General features: G+C 49.9%; 2 protein-coding genes across 5 annotated transcripts in view; both read right to left on the reverse strand.

The window, feature by feature from the left end:
- On the reverse strand, positions 1–19,540 carry HDAC8 (histone deacetylase 8). Of its 3 annotated transcripts, none has more exons than XM_062502683.1 (12): positions 16,033–16,166; positions 15,582–15,634; positions 14,139–14,269; positions 12,471–12,612; positions 9,498–9,610; positions 8,434–8,511; positions 7,935–8,043; positions 6,214–6,386; positions 4,491–4,585; positions 2,225–2,330; positions 1,102–1,179; positions 1–584 (listed from the first exon to the last, which is right to left on the reverse strand). In XM_062502683.1, exons 1-11 carry the CDS (start codon positions 16,114–16,116, stop codon positions 1,157–1,159), a joined length of 1,107 nt encoding a protein of 368 aa, XP_062358667.1. In that variant the 5' UTR covers positions 16,117–16,166; the 3' UTR covers positions 1–584; positions 1,102–1,156. The 3 variants fall into 3 exon arrangements, with proteins under 3 accessions (XP_062358667.1, XP_062358670.1, XP_062358669.1); XM_062502686.1 differs by having other exon boundaries at positions 2–584; positions 16,076–16,147; XM_062502685.1 differs by lacking the exon at positions 16,033–16,166 and adding an exon at positions 19,487–19,540 and having other exon boundaries at positions 3–584.
- PHKA1 (phosphorylase kinase regulatory subunit alpha 1) overlaps positions 19,427–21,574 on the reverse strand; it is a 17,396-nt gene continuing 15,248 nt past the window's right edge. Inside the window, exons 29-33 of one of the 2 annotated variants that reach the window (XM_062502681.1) lie at positions 21,195–21,239; positions 20,781–20,951; positions 20,196–20,249; positions 19,873–20,073; positions 19,427–19,614 (exon numbers count right to left, since the gene is read on the reverse strand). In XM_062502681.1, the coding sequence (XP_062358665.1) occupies positions 19,441–19,614; positions 19,873–20,073; positions 20,196–20,249; positions 20,781–20,951; positions 21,195–21,239 (645 nt within the window). In that variant the 3' untranslated portion in view covers positions 19,427–19,440. The remainder of the gene's footprint in view (positions 19,615–19,872; positions 20,074–20,195; positions 20,250–20,780; positions 20,952–21,194; positions 21,240–21,574) is intronic. The other variant, XM_062502682.1, reaches the window with a different exon arrangement.

Raw genomic sequence — 21,574 nt, forward strand, 5'->3', positions numbered from 1 at the left:
CACCACACCACACCACACCACACCACACCACACCACACCTGGTGTCAGGGATACACAGAAGTAGGCAACGGCTCAGGAGTCACAGAAGCCACATCCTGCTCGCCTATCTCCACAGATTTCCTGTTATTTCAATCTGCAGTGAAAAACAACAGAGCAAAACACAGAGCCACGGCCAGGCTCGGAGCCCCTTTGTCTTGCTGTTTCTTCCAGCTTAATCTAATTAAAGCCACAGGAAATATGCTTTCCCACAGTGACTGGAGATCTTTAAAAAACCCAGCACAATAAAAAGTCCATGGGCCAGGAGAATGAGGGGACAAGGGCAGCAGAGGTCAAGCTCCATGGCCCCTGGCACTGGGAAAGATCTACCCCAGATACCTGTACACCTGTACCCTTGGTGAGACATCTCGTGGCAGCTCTCATGGGGCACCAGAGCATCTGGAAGTTCATCCAAGATCTCCCAGGACAGGAGCTGTTACAATGCCCTGCATCTACCTCGACATTCTTGAGAGGCTCTCCAGGTTCTGGCCCCTCTGTGCAGAATTTCAGGAGCTCACAAATGGCTCTGCAGTGGGGAGCGGGAGGTGCTGTGGAAAATAGCAGTGGCAAGGCAGAGTGGGTTGAAGAAGAAAGGAAGGGGCTGGAGGAGTATGTCAAGTATTTTATTTTTTTCAATTCTCAGTTAAAAACACAATGGCTGTGCCTTTCTGTGGGTAAGAGACACAACCTGTGGTGCCCCAGGGTAGCCCTCAAGCTGTACATCATGAGTGGGCAGCTCTGAGGCTGTGGCCCTGCCAGGTACGTAGCACAGCACTGGGCTCCAGCTGAGGAGGGCTCACAGCTCTGAGCAGCCCCTCTCTCAAAATACATTTAAAAGCAGTTGTGAGAACAAACTGTGGTGTTAAAAAAAGGAAAGAGAAAGGAGCAGCGGAGGCTCTGCCAGCACTGGAAGGCTATGGCTGGAGAGCCCACACTCCTGCCGGGGGAGAGCCATGGTGCTCGTGGCATGCAGCAGCCTTTCTTTAAAGAGGAAAAAATATTAACCAACCAACAGTACTTTCTTCGAAAGTTTCCCTGTATCCACAAATTTCACCAGTTGCTCACACAAATATGCTGTCTTCTCCACAGGAAATCTTCTTGCCTGAGCCTTCATTTTCTGCTAAACAACGTGCTTCAGATTCCCTGTGGATAAAAGGAAGCAGAAAAGGGTATTTCCACTGATATTTTAGCATGGTGGAGTGACCTGGCAAGGGGTGCTACTCCCATGCCTAATAGACTAGGCCATGATATGGGAATTCCAGCCTCTGCACAGATCTCAGTTCCTGCTGACCTTTGCAGAGGCTGCTGCCCTTATTCGAGCCAGGCTTTGGAAATTACCACAGGGGATCCTGCTTCTGCTTTCACAATGCTGAATGCTGTTTTGGGATTTGTGGACCAGCATCCAAAAGGCATTTGCTCACTCCCTGTTGCCTCATCCTTCTATCAGGCTGGACTCACACACAGGAGTGCACAGCCCTCCCTTCCAGCTTTGGAGTAATGCTGTTCCTCCTACCCTCTTGGACAGGTTGCCAAGGAGAGGATGTTCTCTCCCTAGGATTGACCTGTTCTTAGGAATGGGCACCCAGAGGCATCCATGGCCATTGCACTTCCTACCCTACTTCTAACACCAGCACACTGCAACACAGTGCTCTCTCTTCACAAGGAGCCACATGGAGAGGACAAGGGACAACAGGTGTGACTTGCATCAGGACAGGTTTCACCTTAAGCATTTTTTTTTACAGTGAGAACAATCAATCACTGGAGGAAAACTCCCCAGGGATGTGGTAGAGGCTCCACTGTCAGAAGTTTTCAGGATGTGACTGGACAGGTTGGTAGATAATCTTGTCTATGCTCCCTTTCCTATGAAAGTTTGGACCAGATGATATTTTAAGTCCCTTAGAACCTGGGCTATTCTATGAGTCCAACAACGACAAGGCCCCATGCTCCCCTGCCCAGCCACAGCAAAGGCAATGACAACTTTTGCTACAGGGACCCATAACTCTGTTCCCATCAACCCTGAAAATCCCAAGGGATGTGGGAAGCAAATGACACTGTGCACTAATGAGCAGCCAAGTGAATGTGGTTCATCTTTTCAGTCAGTGAGAAAGATTCCAATGAGCTCTTCTGAAGCCCCCTCTAAAAAAAACTGTGAGCCTGAAGCAGGAGTGTTGGTTTGGACAACACTCACCTTTGATAGAGTCCAGAATTTCTTTAATTCTCTGTGTCTCATTGCGGTCTGGTCTGCAGCTTGGTGTGATCTCCAGCACATAATCAGGACCATACTCTGTGAAGAACTGCAGAAAAGAGGAGAGGACAGTCAGCAGAGAGGTCTCTGAAAGTTGAGGCTAGAGGGAGGGCTCCCCATGGCTACCTGTTTGTAAAAAGACAAAAAAACATTTCTCCACCTAAGGGCCACATGTAGCTTCACTACATCAAGGTGGTAATTCAGCAGCATCTGTGTCCACCTGGCATTTTCAACCACTTCCCAATTCAAGGGATGAGAAGCAGAGCCCAGTGTGGCAGTCAAAAGCAGTCAAATGTCTATCCCAATACTTTATTTGGGAAAGCTGTTGGTACTCATTTTACACAGTTACCTGCAAATGGGATTTTTTTATTATTAAATTTCAAGTGCTGTAATCACATATCCTACTGCTCACATCCCACCTTGCTGAACACTGCATTGACATGACTGTTAAACACCTGGGAAAGGAGAAATCAGTGTGCTGCAAGGATACTGTCTCTCTCCTGGCTAAGTGCTCAGACAGCATGTAGGACACCTGCAGCACATGGGGTTGATGCGCTAACGCAGAGTCACAGGTTACTGACAGTTGTGTCATGTTGTGTCATGTGTCATGAATCTGACCAAGACAGGGTCAGTTTTTGCAGTAGCTGGGAGGAAGCATGGCCAGGACACAGAGGTTATTCTACACCACCTCATGTCATTGCTGAGGGCAGGGGAAAGGGACACTTCCAGACAGAAGGGATTTCTTCCAGCTGAAATTATGTGGCAGAGGGAGCTGTGCAATATTGTCAATTGTCAGGGGGGCAGGGGTGTTTCTGTGTGAACTGTTTCTTTTCTTGTTCCCTCTGTCATTAGTATTGCTGCCGTTACTGTTCAGTAAATTGTTCTTATTTCAGCTGTGATCTCTACCCTTTGTGCCTCCAATTAGAGGGGGTGAGGGGAACAGTGCATGCTCTTAGCAGAAGCACTAAATTGGAGAGCACCATTCCTAAGACAACTTTAGCTGGTGCCCAGTCTGGGGCACAAAGGGTTGAGATAACTACAGTTCTGCCCAGAGTGGGTTGGAAACAAATTTAATTCTAAGCATTTGTTCATATTAGCTACAGAGCTACTGGTCACAGTGTTGTTTGGTCTGTTCATGTAGGTGTGGTACATATGTGTGAGCATATATGTTCTTTGTGATGACAGTTTTCAGAGCAGGGAGAGGGATCAGGATTGCTTTGTAGCTGTACTGTGTGGTATCAATTTTTGAAATGATAACAAGGGCAATGAAGGTCATTTGGGATGTGTATTCAGTGTTCCTCTCCTATCCTTACCTCGAGCTTATTACCTTTGGTAGTCCATTAATAATAGTACTCAGCCTGAAAGGGAAATAGGAGAGGATGATTTTCCGCAGCTTGTCACCCTCTCTTCCTCCTTCAGGCCTATTACTACACCTTTTGAGAATTTTGAATTCTCTTTGGATTTACAGAAAGCATGTTCTTGTTGTTATGTCTCTTATGTGTGTGTCCTCAGTACAGTTTGTAACATGCTTAGAATCAGCGGAGTCCATACCATGCTTACAGTCAGGACAGAGATTTCTAGGAAGGTCATTCATAGATCTGCCCCAAGGGTGGATAGTCATATGTGGCATAGAATGTGGGAGAAAATGGGCCAATTTCTGGGGTAAATCCTCTGCTCCATTGCTCTGGAAGTTCACTCCTGTACAACTACAGGACCCTGATAGAGAGACAGAGAATTTGCAAGGTAAGAGCTGTGTCAGCTCCAGAGAGGAGCAACTTATTGGAGCATGCTGGGCCCTGGCCACTCTTTACCGGACACTGCTGGTCACCAGACAGAACCCTCAGGGGGAAGAGGAGGAAAGCAGAGCAACAGGAACTGTGGCCACTCAAACTGCAGCTGAAAAAAAAAAATTAAAGCCCTGAGAAAGGCAAAAGGCACATCCTAAAGAGCTCTTTGAGCAAACCAGGGAATCCTTCTGCCCATCCTCTCTGTAACTATCTGAGATTGGAGTTTATTGGCACGAGACCCCTTGCAGAAAGCTGCAGACAGCCTCTGTTTTTGGGCATAAGCACCCATCATACTGCTAGGTCAGGACAGTATTGTTACATTAAGTATCTTCACAAAACAGGCCTGAGCGGCAAGGATGGTGTGTCCATTAGGCAGAACAACTGGCTCTTCTGCAAGAAGGGAGAGTTTTTCAAAGTGTTACCTCATGATCAGGGATCTCAGAGGACAGTGTTCTCCCAAGGATGACCCCAGTCAAGTATGTCCAGCACCGGGCTGTGTTGGCAAGGTTGTAACCTCCTGTTTCCAGCGAGATTTGGAATTTTGAGGAGGAAGAGTGGGGAAAGGGAAAAAAGAGGTTTAAGTGGAAGGAACAAATAATGAAACTACTGTGCGTGGGTTACATGAATTCAGCTTATTTCATCCCCTCAAGCCGTGCTCAAAATCTGCCTTTTTCACCTGCTGGCTACACAAGGCCAGGTCTGAATGACAGTGTATGCAAGAGCTGACCGCTCAAACTGAACCCCGGTTACATCCAGTGTGGCAGAGGCTGGTCCTTCAGCCACCACCTCAGACCCAGGATGAGCTCCCAGCCCCATGCACTGGACTCTCTACTGGCAAAAAGGAGAGCCATTCACAAGAAGCAGGCCCCAGCAGAAATGGGGGCTTCCTGCTTTTTAATACCAGCCTTTGACCTATAAAGCAAAATACATATGTCCAGCCACACACTGGTGAGCGCTTCAGCACCGTCACATTTCAGAGGACAAATGTTAAACTCACCACTACAACTTGCAACTTCTTTACATGAAAATGAGATTGTACAGTGAGTAGGAAATGGTTACCTACATAGTAATGAACATGAGCCCCCATGGAGAAAAACTAGCTGAAAGAAATCCTGCAAAAACCTCAGGTAAGTTTTTTTTTCCAGAAAAGATGACTATAATAGTAAAGGGAGAAAAGTGCTTTGACAAGGGAGACCATATCTTTCAATAGTCCCTTCTGTTTGCGTTGGTTGTTGTGGGGCTTTTTCCTTGCTTTTTTTACTTCACCACCAGTTTCCACTTCAAATGCTTCCATATGCTGCAGTGGTGGGACACTCCTCTGGTATTTTCACAAGTGACACATAATTGATCCTCATTTAAAAGAAGTTTTGGGTTTTGTCTGAAAGGTGACATCTCTAGCACACTCACAGACAAGCTACAGCGGGACTGAACATTCATAACCTTTCCAAAACAAAGGGCATCAGGCACATACAATTTTAGCCTTAATATGCTGTACCAGATTTCCCCCATCTCAAAAAAGACAACACCTAGCGCTGATGCAGCTCCAACCATGGGAGCTCAGGGGCTTTCCCTGGCACACAGTGGTTTTTGTTGTTCTGAAATGCTCTGTTAAGATAAAGCCTGTCCTGTGCTCTCCCCACTGGACAAGCAGCTAGTTAGGCAGCACAGCAGAGATAAGTCCAGCTTAGCTTTCACTGGGTATCAGGGCCCTTCTGTACCCTGCAGGCTGTCAGGCTTTGTCCCAAGCCCCTGCTTGAACCTCTATGAAACCATTCATCACCAGGTGCCCAAGATAGGTTTAGGAACATAGTGCTCACTTTTAAAGAGAAGCACCGAAGGGCTGATCAGCAGAGATGGGAATCAGAGGTGTCACTGAGAAGTCAGGGTCAGTTTGTTGGCCTCTCCTCCAGAGGAGCCATGCAGCTTTTAACTCAAGATCTGAGTCAGGACTGAGACTTGCACTTGTCATTATCAAGGATTTCAAGTGTGAGAAAACAGTAGTGTGCCACAGCGTGTGTTCCTGACACTGCCCAGCAGTCACCTTGCTAAACCCTTGCCAGTGCTGAGCCCAAGGGCAGGCAGGCACTGGAGGCAGGGTCACAGGTGGACAAACATGTTTCTCTCAGAACAGCATGATGCACTCACCTCCTCCCAGGACAAGAGTTGCCAGCTGCCACTGCAGGACATACTTGAGGCACTTGCCCACTCCCTCAGGTGTCATGTTGAAAGAGCACATGGGGTCTCCAGCAATGGTGTCTGCCCCCAGCTGCAGCACAACTGCATCGGGGTTGAAGGCAGCATACACCTCCTCCAGAACTCTGGGGAGAGGAGCAGTCCAGTTAATGCCAGAGGCTCAGAGGAATGCTGGTGGCATGGCCCTGGTCCCCCAGATCCACCAGTGCCTCTCAGGGTTTCTGCATTCTCTGCTTCCATCCAACTTGTACCAGTTACACTACCTCTGTTCCCAGTTAGCCTTCTACCTCCACAGCAAATTTAGCTCTCAGAGCACTTATTGAAAGGCTGATGAACACAAAAGCACCACTGATAACATGGCAGAGGGGGATCTAGTCCTCACCAGTATAGTGGTAGCATCAAACTCCACATTTACACTGTCTGCCTTTTGGCTGCAGGACAATCCAGGGGCTTTTCTGCCCTGTGAAAGTCATGGTAGAAATCCGGGTCTGGCAAAACAACAATCCTGAACTCTAAGGCACCTCTCACCAGGACAGGGCAGGAGAGGACAGGAGAAAAAGAGGAAGGCTCTGGCTAGGATCTTACTCTCCTCTGTTGTATTGGCTCTTGAGGCAAAACTATGAGGAAAAGCTCTGTGTGGGGTGTAGTCAGCCTGCAAAAACCTGCACTGAACAGAGCTTCATGCTTCAAGCCCATTGTGGTTTTGGGAAGTACAGGCAATCACCCTCAAACAGCAGCTGGATGAGACATCCACAGTCATGCCTGTGACTGCCTCCCAGCCTGGATAGAACTCAAAGAGATCTCTAAATCTCTCTGCAGAAGCTTTAAGCTATACACAGCTTGAAACCTATGGTAGTTTATGATGTCCTTCAGCTGTGAATGCAGGCACCAGGCTCCTCCTGAGTGGGTTCTGGACCTATCTGAGCCCCTAGAACTGCCTTTTGGAAGCATGTTCTCCGGCACAAAGAGGGCTGCTCTGCCCCAGCAATGGCAAGCATCAATAAGGCAGAAGGACCACATGACTGCCCTACAAGTTTAGAGAGGTTTCAGCCCTCAAATGTTAGAGGTGGACATGCTACCACGTCCTGCAGCCCTGCACTGAGAATCCTCTCCCCTGGAAAAGAACAAGCTCCACAGCTCAGTTATGACATGGACAGCAGCTTGTGAGGTCCACCGTCAGCCAAGGGACAGAGGGGACTGCCAGGAGGCAGCTCTGTCACTATCAGATACTTAGCCTTCAACCTTTCATTCTTCCAGCACAGACAGAAAGTGCTAGGAAAACACTTTTAGTTAAGCCTCATGCATATGTTCCACAGTCAGAACTCAGAGCACTTACTTGAAGAAAAAGAATCTAGCCCTAAGTCCACGGCTAAAAAATACTTGCCCCTTCTCAGTCTCTCCTTAGATAAACTGTGGAGGGTGTATCTAAGGAGATAGGCTGACCTGTGGCAGAGACCCCTCCAGCCACCCACAGCATCACTGTATATTCAGTTTGCTTAAGGATTCAGACAAGACCTATGAGAACTTACAGTCCATGTTCCTTGTAATCAAAGGCTGCAACAGGGGAAGGGACAAGCCTTAAGAAAGGACTGTAATTTAAAATACTAAGCTAGGTAGTATCTTATTCTCAAAGACCCCATCCAAATCAGCTGTATCGGAGCAAGACAGCTTACGATTCACAGATCTGGTAATATTTTTCATCCCGAATTCCATCTTGAATGGGCACATTCACGCTGTAATAGCGACCTTTTCCCAGGCCAACATCTGTCACATCACCAGTACCTGCACAAGAGAAACACCCCAATTAGGAGGGAAAGCAGAGCAGCAGCAAGAGACATGTGGGGTGTCTCAAAGGCAAGTCTAGAACCAGGACATGTGGCATGCTTATGGAGAAGTCCACTTGCCACCACTACGAAAGGCAGGGTGGAGGGACCCAGTTCTCTCCTTCACCCAATTCTGCCACGCAGCATCAAAGGGGCTCTGCCTAGAGCTCAGCTAAACCAGAAAGGGGGAAATGCCAAACATGTAGCTCCCCCTCTTTTCCTTCTCCTGGGTCGAGAGAAGAGACAGCAAGACATGTCGGCTGGACAGCAGGAATAAGATTTGCCTTTACGGAGGCTTCACCAATGACGTGTGAACCAAATGAGCACAAACCTCACAAGTTCAACTTGCCTGGGAAAAATCCTGGTGAAAATTTGTGCAGAGAAACAGTCATGACTTTCGAGGTGAAACTAAAGGCATCCTCAACTCCTGTTTGGAAAGGGAAAAAAACTTTCATGCATTATTTATATAAATGACCAAGTCTGCACACACAGAGTTGCTGGATACACACAGGGCAGCAAGCAGAGAAGGAGCATCATGAGCAAAGCAGAAATGCGGATGTGGTTCAATAAATACATCCTCAACCCACAGAGACTAGAGTCCAACTGCAGCAAAGAACATAACTGCTATGAACCTGGCAGGTCTCATGCTAATTAGTACTGAATGGATCTCAGTATCTCACGTCACTACCCATGGTAGCAGCACTTGCCTGTGCTGCTAGGCCTGCGAAGCTGGGACAGGGATCCAAGCAGGGCTGCCTTGGCCAGAGCTTGGCTCTGATTAGAACCAGTGCTACTGGGCTCTCTTGCTTTTTCTCCATGCTGCTGTGGTTCAACATGCCTTTTCCTTAAAGACACATTAAAATAGTGGGCGTGGAGAGGAAAAAAAGAAGTAATAGGAAACTTAACAGAAACCAAATGCAGGGAGAAAACAGAACAAAATGAAACACATCATTAAATTTAGATGAGCAGGAAATGTTAAATGGTGTAGAAATAATGCCCCTGAAGGAAGGTGCAGTTTTGACAAGGCCAGCTCTGGCTCTAGATTTATAGCATCAAGCCTTCTTTTAAAAGCACAGTTTACTACTGGCTGCTTCTCCCTTGCAATGGACCCTTAAACAATTAAAACCTGTCAGCAACTGCTCTGCCAGGATGGGAGACTGGGAAATACTATCTGTTGCTTTAGGTCTAAGACTTCTGCCCAGACCCTCAAGAGAGGTCTGAAGAGCAGCTTAGGGCAAGTCGGTAAAGCAGGACAAGGCAGAAACGGATTGAGGGAACTCAACTGCACCAAAAGGAGCCAAAGTCACAGCTGTTGCAGCAAGTAAAGCCCTGCTGTGCAGACAGGCCTTGACTTCTCCCATCCCTCCCTGAGTCTGTGCAGCTGTGCTGTTTGCAGCCTTTGCTAGGTCTTACCATCCCCATGATGCAAATCCAAATCAATGTAAAGGACACGGTCAAACTTCTGGCGCAGCCGCAGGATCCCCAAGACAGCGTCATTCAGGTAACAGAAGCCAGAAGCTTCATCCCTGTGAGAACAGTATCTGTGACACTGAATATTGCCAATGCAATCACCACGGATCCCAGCAGTCTCACTTTGACTTTGCAAGTGTCCACCTCACAGGGACACAGAGGAGTATGAAAACTCAGCCAAGGCCCAGCAGTGACCAAGAGCTGGGTCAGGAGCAACTCAAAGCATGACTGGGAAGCACAGAAAACAGGACTGCTTGTGCCAACTGCTTCTCAACTCTGCGCTCTGCTGCAGAGAGACCCTGGTCTGTGGGGGATACCTCTGACCATTGCACTGTTGAACACATAAAATGCTACTTTCTGCACCTGAGACATTTTAAAGAAGTTCAGAACCAACTAGACTCAAACCCACTCTCTCTCTGAGGCAAGAGGACAGACCCCTTGGCCATTTTCCTGTGAGTTCTGGACAGGCATAGACAGGCAGTCATTTCAACCTTGCTGTCTGGGTCATAGCTCCTGGGAAGGTCCTGACAGTGAAAGGCAGGTCCAACGCAGTCACAGGATTCCCCTACTGTTCTAAAGTCTCAGGCTATAAGGGTTAAGCCTTTTCCCAAAGCAACTCCATCCTTTCTCTTCCCAGGAAAATGCAAATGGCATACCCCACATGCAGACCCTCACGATACAGCTCCTGGGCTCAGCCAGGAGAGAGTCCAAGCACCTAAAGAGAGGACAGGTATACCAAGGGAAGTTTTATCACTGACATTCATCAGGGACAGTTTACTTGCTGGCATCAAAGGAACAAGAAACTTTCCTGACCCCTACTCCTGCCTCACTCCAAAGTCAAGTCCCCATCACCACTTAGCACCAGATCACATGCATTCTTAAATCTGCCCTGGACAGCTATTTTAAAGCAAAGCATTATACTTTGCAACAGGAGCACCCAAATCCCTTCTCCACAAAGTGTATCAGGATACAAGATGCGCCTCTGGGAAATTCCCCTTGACTTCCACTTACAGCACTCAGCTCATTTTCCCTGACATTTCCTGCTCAGCAACAGCTGGGAACGGTGAAAAGCAAGTCAGGGGTGGCAGAACCGCACTTGCATTCAGTCTCTGCAAGTGCCATGGAGCACAGGTGTTTCCCAGTAACTCTGTTCATTTACAGTAATGCTGAAAATGGAGGTGTTAACAAGTATATTACCTGAATATCTGACTCAACTATTATGTACTTTTCCCTTCCCTCACAGCCCACAGGGAAGCAAAGTGAACTATTCCATGGCTTGGGGCACTCTCTCCATGTTATAATACACACCTCTGAAATGCAAGGTGAAACAGGACAACAGTTCAGTCAAAAGCAGAGCAGTGTCGGAGCTGCAGCTCAGCACTTGGGATCCTCTGTGCTGCCCTAAACCCACCCAGTAAAGCTCTGAGTGTCACTGTCCGAAGGCAGGGTGAGGCTGGCTTGGGAAAAGGTCCTTACTCAGCATCTTACCCTCAACCCCAAAGGCATCCTCTGAACCAAGAGCTTCCAAAGCCCTAGGTCACTCCTACCTTTAGGACCCCGGAAAGCAACTAAACCACCAGAGAGCAGGTGTTTTCTGACAAAAGGAATGTATTTTGCTAGGACACGGGTCCTAGAACCAAGCACCTGCAGGTCGGTGTCAGTCTGGCTGGACCTTCACATCAGGCTGGCATCTACCCTGAAGCATCACACACCAACTTACTGGGATAACTGGGAAGACTCCTTTGGGATCAGTGAGTATTAAACACCTTTTTTGTTTTAAACAGACTCTTTGCTTCCCAGAACAGTGCTAATAGCTCAGCAGCAGCAACACTGCTTAAGACTTTTTTCATTACAGGCACTTTTTAAGCCATGCAATTCAGACAGAAGATAACGGGAGATTTCCCAAAAGCCATTGGTTCTGCAAAGAGTGAGAGCTCGGCTCTGCCAAGTGCAAGTCTCCTTTCACAGCAAGCTGCAGCTGAAGCCATTTTCAGCCAAGTGCCCACCAGAAAACGGGGTGAGATGGTGGTAAGACTGGCACTTCCACACTACTGTTAGATCTCCAGAGTTCCTCAGCCAGGTGAGAAAAGTCACCAGAGCAAGATATCTGCACATGCGTGTACAAGCTGCCAGGGTTAGACACAGGGCCCATGAGAACTCCTGAGGCTCCCCAGGGACACAGAACAGCACTGCAAACACCGGTTGGCTGTGAACAAGAAAGGGTGGTGTCTTGTCCACACTGCAAAGAGGCCCCGTGTTTTGGCAGATGGGGAGGATAAGTTAAATAAAACATACTTCCATGGAAAATGTGATAGAAACAAATTGTTTTACCACTACAGAACCACAGGATTTAGGAACAGAATTTTTATTTCCTCTCCTGTTGTTCTGGAAGATCATTACTGATGTTAGAGCTCACAGGAAACAGCCCCCCATGGAACATGGGGAAACGCAAGGTCAGTCATGCACTTCTTCAAACCTCTCATTAAGAAACCCAAAAGCCATACAAAACAATTCAGATGTGTCATCGCACTTCCACTCTGTTCAAAACTGGCAGTGACATCAACTGTTTGTCTCTCCACTGTGCTTCTCCATGGACCTCACAAAATACATCGTCACTTGAGCTTCCTGTGATAATGATGTATTGAGGAATCACAGGATGCAGGCAGGTGTGAGTACACCTGCCCCAGACCTGCTCTGCAGCACATGACAGTGACAGCACCAGCACTAGGCAGTGACCTGCCTCCTCTCAGGTCTCTGCCTCTGTTTCTTTCCTCTCTATCTCCTGCCTTCCCTCACACCGTGCTTTCTCTTTCAACTGGATCATTGCACCCTGAGGATTCACAGGAAATCTGGGAGCTAGGAAGCAGAGTTCAGACATCAGATGAGAAAACACAAGGGAAGAGATTGTTTTCTTACTTCTTTGCATGATGCCACCCTCCAGGCCAGTTAATTGCTACCTTGCACTTGCCGTCCAGCAGGCACTGGGCTGCAGTGATGGTGGCTCCTCCCACAGCTGCTGCATACTCAAAGATCCCTTCAGTGGCTGGACAGTCGTAACCTGCAGGTAAGAGTCCAGGTAAGAGTCCACCTGTCAGACACAACAGGTCTTTTCCTCCAGGGGAAGCACACTCCTTTTGTTTGAGGCTTCAAGACTGACCCAGCCTGGAGCAGCCTGTTCCTGAAGAACTTATCCCACAGAGGATCCATACTGAACAAATCCTTGAAAAACAGCTACCCATAGGAAAGACGCACACTGGAAAAGTTCATGGAAGACAGCGTCCTGTAGGAGGGACCCCACACACACACAGGGCAAAAATGAGGAGGAAGGAGCAGCAGAGACATATGAACTGACCACAACCCCCATTCCCTGTCCCCTTACACTGCTTGAGGGAAAAGTAGAAGAGGTGAGTGAAGCTGAGTCTGGGAAGCTAGGTGGATGAGTGGGATGGTGATTTCAGTTTAATTTTGAATTCTCACTATCCTACTCCATTATTAATTGGCAATAAAACTAATTAATTTCCCTATGTAGAGTCTCTTTTGCATCTCAACACAATCTTTCCCATTGTATTTTCTCTCCCCTGTTGAGGGGGAGAGAGAATGCATCTTGGTGGACATCTGGCAAAAACATCCCACCCACACCACAAAAAGCAACAGCACAAATGTTTTCTTGCACTCAGTTCATTAAAAAAAGTGTCCTGAACCAACTTCTGAGTTGTGTGCCTGGCTTGCTGAACCAACTGGTCCCTCACATCAATCTCACAAAAAACTACTTTCAGGTCTCTGGCTACTTGACCAGAAAAGCCCTGGCATGGTCATTGACATACCTCTTCCCAACAAACAAGTCAAGCCTAAGGAAGCCGTAGATCTATATCTATAATATGATCTTCACTTACTCCTACAGCAGCCTCCCTGCAGCTGTTGCCCACAAAGCATGATACCAGGGCTGCTTGTCATCCTTCAGGAAGCAAAGTCAGAAGCAGAGCAGCTTCAGGAATGGAAAGTCTAAGGGACACTCATCAGCACAGAATCTGCCCCTCTGCCTCAGTTCTGGATCACTCCTCCCATTCCTGAGACCGAGACAGTGCCCATAGCCATATCACCTGCTTTGCCTGCTGCATTGCTCAAGCTGTCTCAGGTCCAGGAGGGCAAGAGCTCTCTGCTCCAGATGCAAGTCACCAGAGAGACAGCAGCTGCTCTGGTCACTATACAGCTCCAGGCCACTGTTCACACATGCCCTCCCCATAGCAGACTTGCAGCAGCCAGTCACAGCTCCATCCCGAAGGCAGTGAGGTCTTTTATCCTGTTCCAGAGCCTCAGAACAGCAGCAAAGGGCACCAGCCCTACTCAGCAAGAGACAGGCCAAGCTGCAGAGCAGCAAAATGAGGCTAGCTGCACCCTCTGCACAAGGGAAGGTGCCAGCCTGTCAGATGACTGCTGAGGTTCAGCAACACCCTGTCAAAGAGTGCTTCCTTCCAAAACCAAGCCTAGCATCCCCCTGAGCTCACCCCTCTAACTGCAGCTCCAGTAAAAAGCATCCTAGCCCTGGCACTCAACTAATCTCTGGCTGAAGATGCATATCCTTACCCAGTCCATACTCCACAGACTCCGGGTGGTCATCATCCCCCTCCTCACTGACCTTCTGCAGGTGCTGCAGATAAGCATCTGTGTGGAAACTCGCCATTTCCTCCATGGAGGCCACTTTTGGCTTGACTATCCTAGGCAGAGAAGAAGAAGGGAGCTTATCAGGGCAAGAGGCTTCAGGTTCAGCCAGAATGTCCAGCTTTAGCCTTTACCCTAGGAGCCTTCTTTTGGCTGTTACTGTTGTAAAAGCAAATGAAACTCCCTCTTCCTCTTGCACTGGAATGTCACTCCAGTGAGAAAGCCACCCAGCTGAGTTGGAGCAGGCCTTGCCCCTGGCTTGGCACTGCCTGCATTGACTGCCTCCCTTTGCTTCAAGTTTCTTCCCTTTTCTGCATGTTCTCTCAGTTTGTGCAATCTCCAGCATATCAAACATTCAAGTTACACAAAGGAACTAACAGAGGGAAATGCCCAGGCCCAGCACAGTGCTGTGGCAGGACCTCAGCCTGGCTCTCACATGCTGTAACCTGCACCAAAACAGAGACAGTCACTGTTCCCAGCAACTTGCACAGCAACTTCCTGGGTCTGGGTGCTTTGCAGTGTGCCTAAACAAATCCTGCAACACACTGAACTTGCCCCAAAACTTGGACACTGTGAGCACACACAGGCAGTGCAGCACAGCTCCATTGCTACAGGAAGAACACAGGAAGCTCCCAGCTCCAGGCTGGCCCTGATGCTTCCCACCCCATGCAAGGCAAACAGTCCTTCAGGTCTGATCTGTAACAATACCTGCAGCCATTTCCCAAACACACTCTGCCAGAAAAAACAAAAAATAAATTAAAAAAGAAGTCTCAGAAGGACCTTCTGGCTGTGCTGAACTGAAGCACATTTTAAAAAAGATTTTATGAGATGCTTCTCAGGACAGGCTGAGCTATGTCTTTTTTTTTTTCCCTTCACATGCCCCAGCGTCAAGAGCCGAATGAGGCAGGAGGTCTCTCACTTTTCTGCTCCAGATCTCATTCAGTCTTCTCTCCTGAACAGCATGCAGACCTCACAAAAAGTCTCCCAGTCAATGACAACACAGCAACACAACATGGTCCCTCTCTGCATCAGCACTGACTGATCAGTGGATCTGGAGAAGCACCAAGGCTGTCACCCTACTCAGAGCCCCAAGCATGGGGCTGACACACACTCTTACTGTAGAGAAGGCACAAGGCTGTAAGTGCTCCACCAGACCAGAAGGGTAACAATGAATTACATCTGCCACAGTTACTGGAATCGTGCCCATGTAACAAATCAAACGGTTTTCTTTAATCGTGGAAATACACACTATGGGGGCTCTTATAATCATGCCGCCAGCAGGGACAGTATGAAACATGAAGTTACTCAGCACCTTCCAAACCTTAGTGGAGAATAAAACATCCCTTTACAGAAAACGGGAGAACTTACTTCATCTGGTCAAGTAAGCAATACGCTTCAATCAGCGAATGCACCATGCTGGCCTAAAGAGAAGAATAAGACTGTGAGAGTAGGAGACAGCCAGCAACCGGGGGCCTGAGGACTCGCGTACGACGCGTGGCTCAGACTCCTCCCAGTAGCGGCTTTCTCTGCCTGGGTCCCATCTCCGGCCCGTGCCCATGCTGTGTAAAAGGGCCTTCCTTTGCGGTGTCCCGGGCAGAAGCACAGCCGCGCACGGCTTCCCGGGGCAGGAAGCGTTGCTTCAGTGTCCGAGCCCGCGCTGCCCGGGGAGATGTGAACGTACAGACGGCCCCCCCCAGCTCTAACCCCACACTCCTCCCATCGGGGCGGCTCGTTTCCCCGGCTTCCTCCTTTCCTACCACCGCGCCCGGGCCTCACCGCTGTGCTCCCCGCGCCCCCTCGCCCCCACCGCGGCGCTGACCCGCTTGGGCACTTTGCAGAGGGAGTCGCAGAGGGCCACATACTCCGGGCTGTATACGTAGACCGGCGGCGGCACCGCCGCCATCGGGGCCGGCACAGCCGGGACCAGCACCCGCAACGTCGCTGGTCGGGGCGCGCCAGGACCGGCAGTTCCGGCCCCGCGGCGTGCCGGGAGCTGTAGGCCCGTCCTGCCACTATCCTTCCCGCAGCCCGGCCGCGTAAGAACAGGCAGCCAACTAGTGCTAGAAGCATTTTTATTGGGGCCCCCACGCAGCTCGGGGTGGCGTTTATTCTCCAAGAATATAGTTTTAAAAGGCCCGTGGCCTGCCCGTAGTTCCCCACGCGGCGCCCGCCCTGCTTAAGGAGCTGCACCTCAGGAGGTGCCCGGGCTCCCCCGAACCCCCGCAGCTCCCACCGAGTCCCTCGGGTCAGAGCGGCCTCGGGCCCTTCAAGGCTCCCCTGACGGGAGCAGGTGTCACACAGGGAGGCATTAGCCATTACAGGAAGGACATGTGTTAATGTTTTTACAAACAATTCCATGGGTGAGGGTATGCGTGTTAACGTCTTAAAAATGGATCTTAATGTTTCTAGCCACTTCAAGCCACAGAAGCCAGACAGTTTGACTCGAAACAGACAAGCCGGCCCACGCAAGCCTGAGTTTCTGAACTTTGTGGGGAAAATGACAGGCTCCAGGGGAGAATATGTGGTAGGCGGTTCGGGAAGGCTGTACCTTCCTAGTATCTCAGCCAATGGGGTAAGGAAGAGGGCAGCATGTGGCCGAGAGTTTAGGATGAAAGGAGGCTGCACTGTCTGAAACCGAGAGAGATAGACTATCCCGCGGGGTGAGGTCCCCGTGGACTCTCTCCCTTTATTTGGATAAAGTTACAGGACTCCTCTGTCTCCTTTATGGACAGTGGCTTTTCATAGCATGATCTTCCATACAGCCAGATGTACAGAAGAGCTGCTGCCCCAAAAGACCACCTGGCTTTGAGGCCAAACTAACTTGGACATCAGAAAACAGTGGCACACATGGAGGAGAACATCTGGCTCTGGAGCCAGCCCTATCCACAGTGGAGGGGCCACCCCTGCACTCACGCACACCTAGCTCAGGGTGCACCACAGGCTGCATGGGCAGAACAGAGTGTTGGCACATAGCATAGGCATTGTCACCCTGCCAGCTCAAGAAACAAGTTCAGCTGCTCAGAAGGAGCAGCTCCTTCACCCTCTCTGAAGGAGCTCAGGCTGTGACATCCACCTGGCAGAAACCACATCTTCTGTGCTTCCTAGAGTGGATGTGGGCCCTCAGACAGAGCTCCCATGAAAACACACAGCCGTCTAGGCCTCCGGGTGCAGGAAGTGCCAGATCTTTTCACTGGGAAGGATGGCAGTAGTGAGAATGGCTGTGTTCTGTGTGGCCAAGATCTGCCTGCCCTCAGCTATGAGAGGACACAGAAAGATTAAGCAGCATAAGGGAGTCTGAGAAAGACTGGTTGAACCAGCCTCTGCCCGCCCTGACAGGAACAGCCACCCCAAAATACACAGGTTCAAGGGGATCTTGTATCCTCCCTTGCCAGGTGAAGGCAGTAACTTAAAGGAAAGAAGTGGGTAGAGGCAAACCCCCTCCTTGCCCACTTTGCCTCCCCACCTGCCTCCATACAGCAGGTATGAAGCTCTCACGTGGCAATGGATGATGTGGATGTTAGTCCATCTACACCAGAGGTGTTGCCCCAGACCATGTCCACCTCCATGAGAAAGATGGGTTAGAGTTGTAAGCGACTCCTTTCTGAAGGTCCAGTATGCCACACAGTCCTTTTAGGGAAGTCTGCTGCCTCCCTGGGGCCCAGATTAAGCACAGCACTACGAAACTTCTCAGCCGGCTTCAGCTTCAGACTATTATCCACTGCTGCTCTTCCAAGCGGGTGGCAATGAAACTGCAACTCCTAGCCCAAGGGCAATCAAAGGACAGGGCCTGGGGATGGCTGGTAAGGGATTCTGGAACACAGGTTCTTTCATCTGTGCTTCCAGTTGTAGGCAGTGACATTGAAAGAGATGAACTCAGTCTGTTGCATATATGGCCTAGTGGCTGATGTCACTGCCACAATTTCAGGTTTTTTAATACTTTTTAAAGTATCTTAGATGGGATCAACCTTTCCCAAAGGAGAAGGGAGTCTTTGCTCAGAGTTGTGTTCATTCACATCTGTAAACCAGTCTTGGAGGGGGACACAGATGATACCAGGCTGGCCTGTGACAAGCTGTGAGACATCACAAGGTCAGAGGTTACGAGTGATGGTTCTCAGCCTGTTGCGCAATGTGCTAAGTGTACTGGAGCACACCTGAAGTCTTAGGGAGGTGAACCAGAGGCAAAAAGGGAACCCCACTTCCTCCACCACTTTGTGGCATGTGTGCCTGACCCTCATCAGTCCAACCACACGACCCTGAGTGGGGGCTGACCTGCAGGATAGATTAGAGCAGGGATCCACTGTGTCCCCAGCCCTCTCTGTGCCAGGTGTGGGAGATGGGGCAGAAGCAGAGATGAGCATTAAAAGCATGGTTTTGATTGCACAGGTAACACCAAGTAGCCACCTCAGAGCTGCTTCACAGGGCATGAGAACTCAGGAACCTGTGACTTGGCCACTAGCACCACTGCCAGGGATAGAGTAGATGGCACAGAGGGGCTGTCACTGGCTGTCACGGCCTGTCCCAGCCAGCCAGAAGCCCTGTACTAGCAGATTGGAGGTAAAAGGGATCCTGGCTACCACAACCTCACCAGCTCTGCACACAGGACACCCAGCATGGGATGATGAGCTGCCTTCTTCCAAGCAACATAGCTGCAGCTGCACTGGACCATATTGATTTTGGATGTGCTGGGAGAAAGGCTCAGGCACCATCCCCTATTCTTCTCTCAAAACTTTTCCATCAGCAGCAGGAAGAGCAAGAACCTCAGCCTACACTAACATAAATCCTGCCAGATTTAGAATAAAAAGCAGCACAGAAGAAGTTAAAAACTGCAACCTGCTGGAGGCAGGGAGTGTGTGAGCTGGTCAGAGAGCACTGTAATGCTGAGCACACAGGTCTGGTCAGAGGAGCCCTTTCCAACTCCCTCAAGTAGAGGTCTTTCCAGGGGTAATGGTTCAGGAGGAGTCATGCAGACAGAACCTTCTAACACAAGCATGTGTCAAAGCTCAGCCTTTCCATTGCTCCGCAGGCCACACAGGCACAGCTCAGTTTAGGACATATGCACATGCCCCCTGTGGAGCTCCTCAGAGGGCTGTTTACCTACCAAGAGGCAAGGGCTGGGAGGAGAGATGGCCATGCAGGTTGCCTTGCAAACTAACCTAGTGTTCATCTTTACAAGCTGTATGAAACAACCATCCCAGAGCATGTACAATCCAGTGAGGAACTGCAAGAGCTACTGCATGGAGCAGCCATCTGTGGGCAGAAAGTCATACACGTACAAGGCCACCGACTTGGACAGGTAGGTCATGGTGCCAAACCGGCCGCTCGGTGCACTATCATACAGCAGGCTGCAGATGCCTGTTGAAGGATCCCTCTCCAGCATGTGCTCATCAGCGCCCAGGGCTTTCTGGATTTTGGACAGGGAAGCAGAAAGGCATCATTAGGAATAAAGGTAATCCACTTATCAGCTTCCATCCCAAGCATCCTCTGTTGCACTCAGTGTGACAATGAGTGCATTCATTGATGAGCAGTGGGAGGAAGACACTACAGCTTTGCTGTGCCCCATGAACACAATGGGGACAACAGACAGGGCTCTACAAGTGGGTGAGCCCCGTGCAGCTCTGGGGAATGTTGCCAGCAGCCCTGGGTGAGGCCTGGCCCCTACCTGCTCCTCATAGAAGAGGTCATTGGCTATGTGCAAGATCTTTTCCACAGCTATGATGCCACCAATGGTGTGCACCTCCACATCCACAAGCATGGTGAGCACTAAGATAGTTTCCACCAGCAACTGCCTGTACTCTGGCTGGGGCACACGGTTGAGGACGGACTCCACATGCACAGCAAACTTCATTTCCCCTGGGGTCATCTGTGAGGGGGCAAAAAGAAGTAGCTAGAGCACTGTATCAGCTCAATTCCTGAGCTATGCTGGGCAATTGCCCAGGGTAACCAGCACACAACCCATGTGCCCCATTCACATGAACCTCCTACCTCTCTGGTTGTCGAGGAGGGAAGAACAAAGCCCTCCACAGAGAGACCATGGCACTGCAGAACAAGGAGGAGAGATCATGGTTATGGCTTGGAGAAGCACCATGCTACAATACATAAGTCCAGCCCACAAACTTGCTCCTACTTGAGCACTAGTGCATGCTGCCCATACACCCCAGCTTCACCTCCTGACTCCATATAGCATCACTCCTTTCCCATCAGTTCAGTGTCAGCCAGAATCCCCCTGAATGGGGCTCTGCTCCCTGGCTCACCATGCTGAGTATGGGCTGTGCTCAGAGCACCGTCAGCTGTGGATCCAGCCATGCCCTTGTCTGCCTGCTGCACGAAGCACCTAAGCAGACCCCAGCTCCCCTCTGCAAGGTGCAGTCTGAGGTAGGTCCTACAAGACTAAAAAGCGAGTGCACATCTTCCACAGCTTTTCAAGGTCAGCTGCAGGCCTGCATGTCTATGAAGCATATATCTACACAGATTCTCAGGGCTGGTCCCTGATGCTAAGTCCCCCTGGCAAGACTGGTGCCTGGGACCAGAGATTGACATGCATGGAGAGGCACCAGCTGTCTAACTCACCTTCTGCAGGACCTTCCAGACCTTCTGGTAGAAGCCTACAGGGACACGGTTAAGGGCCCCATCCAGCCGGCGCCTCCGCTGCCACTGGCCCTGCCGACTGTCCTTACTGCCCTGGTCTTCTAGCATGCTTGAAAAGGAGTCCTTGCCCACCAGCTCTGTGTGCCCAGCAGACTGGGCAGACAAAACAAGAACCACAGAGACTGCTGCAAAGTTAAATATCCCACAGGAACCCAGCCTGCTGCTCAAGAGTTTGTGGTTCTCCAGCCTCATTCCCAAGATGGACCTGCCACCCCCTGCCCCCAGCAAAGCCAGTCTTACAGCCCTAGCTGCTCCCTGTAGCACACCCCAGAGCACAGCTCCTTCCTGCAACCACGAAAAGGACAGACCCCATGCATGCAGCCAAAAAACAGTTACCAGAAAGGACTTGAGGTCAGTATCCCTGGACTGCAAACTGAGCGGCTGAAGGAGAAAGGGAGAGATGGAAATAAGACCATGCCAGAGCAGGGCAGCGGTCACAGCAAACAGAGCAGCAGCAGTACAGATCAGGATCAGGTCACAGTGCAGTCATCCTAGGGGCAGGGTTGGCTGGAGACAGGGAGTTTAGAAAGGAAAGCTGCAGAGGGCTGCACATGCCAGGGCTGCAGCAGCAGTGAGTTTGTGCTGACCTGCACACAGGAATAGGACTGCTACTGCTCTGCTGGTTACTGGTATGGGTAGTGATTTAATCTCAAGCAGACAGGAGGACCAGTAGGAAGGTCACTGCCCCCAGACGACTGTCTGTGATGTCAGGTTTC

The sequence above is a fragment of the Cinclus cinclus genome, chromosome 15 (genome assembly GCF_963662255.1).
Source record: "Cinclus cinclus chromosome 15, bCinCin1.1, whole genome shotgun sequence".
NCBI lineage: Eukaryota > Metazoa > Chordata > Aves > Passeriformes > Cinclidae > Cinclus > Cinclus cinclus.

Coding starts and splice junctions, on each gene's coding strand:
- HDAC8 (XM_062502683.1), bottom strand. CDS start 16,116: ATGGCGGCGGTGCCGCCGCCGGTCTACGTATACAGCCCGGAGTATGTG. Junction 15,635..16,032: donor TCTGCAAAGTGCCCAAGCGG/GTCAGCGCCGCG, acceptor TCTTCTCTTTAG/GCCAGCATGGTGCATTCGCT. Junction 4,586..6,213: donor AACTCTTGTCCTGGGAGGAG/GTGAGTGCATCA, acceptor CGCTGGAAACAG/GAGGTTACAACCTTGCCAAC.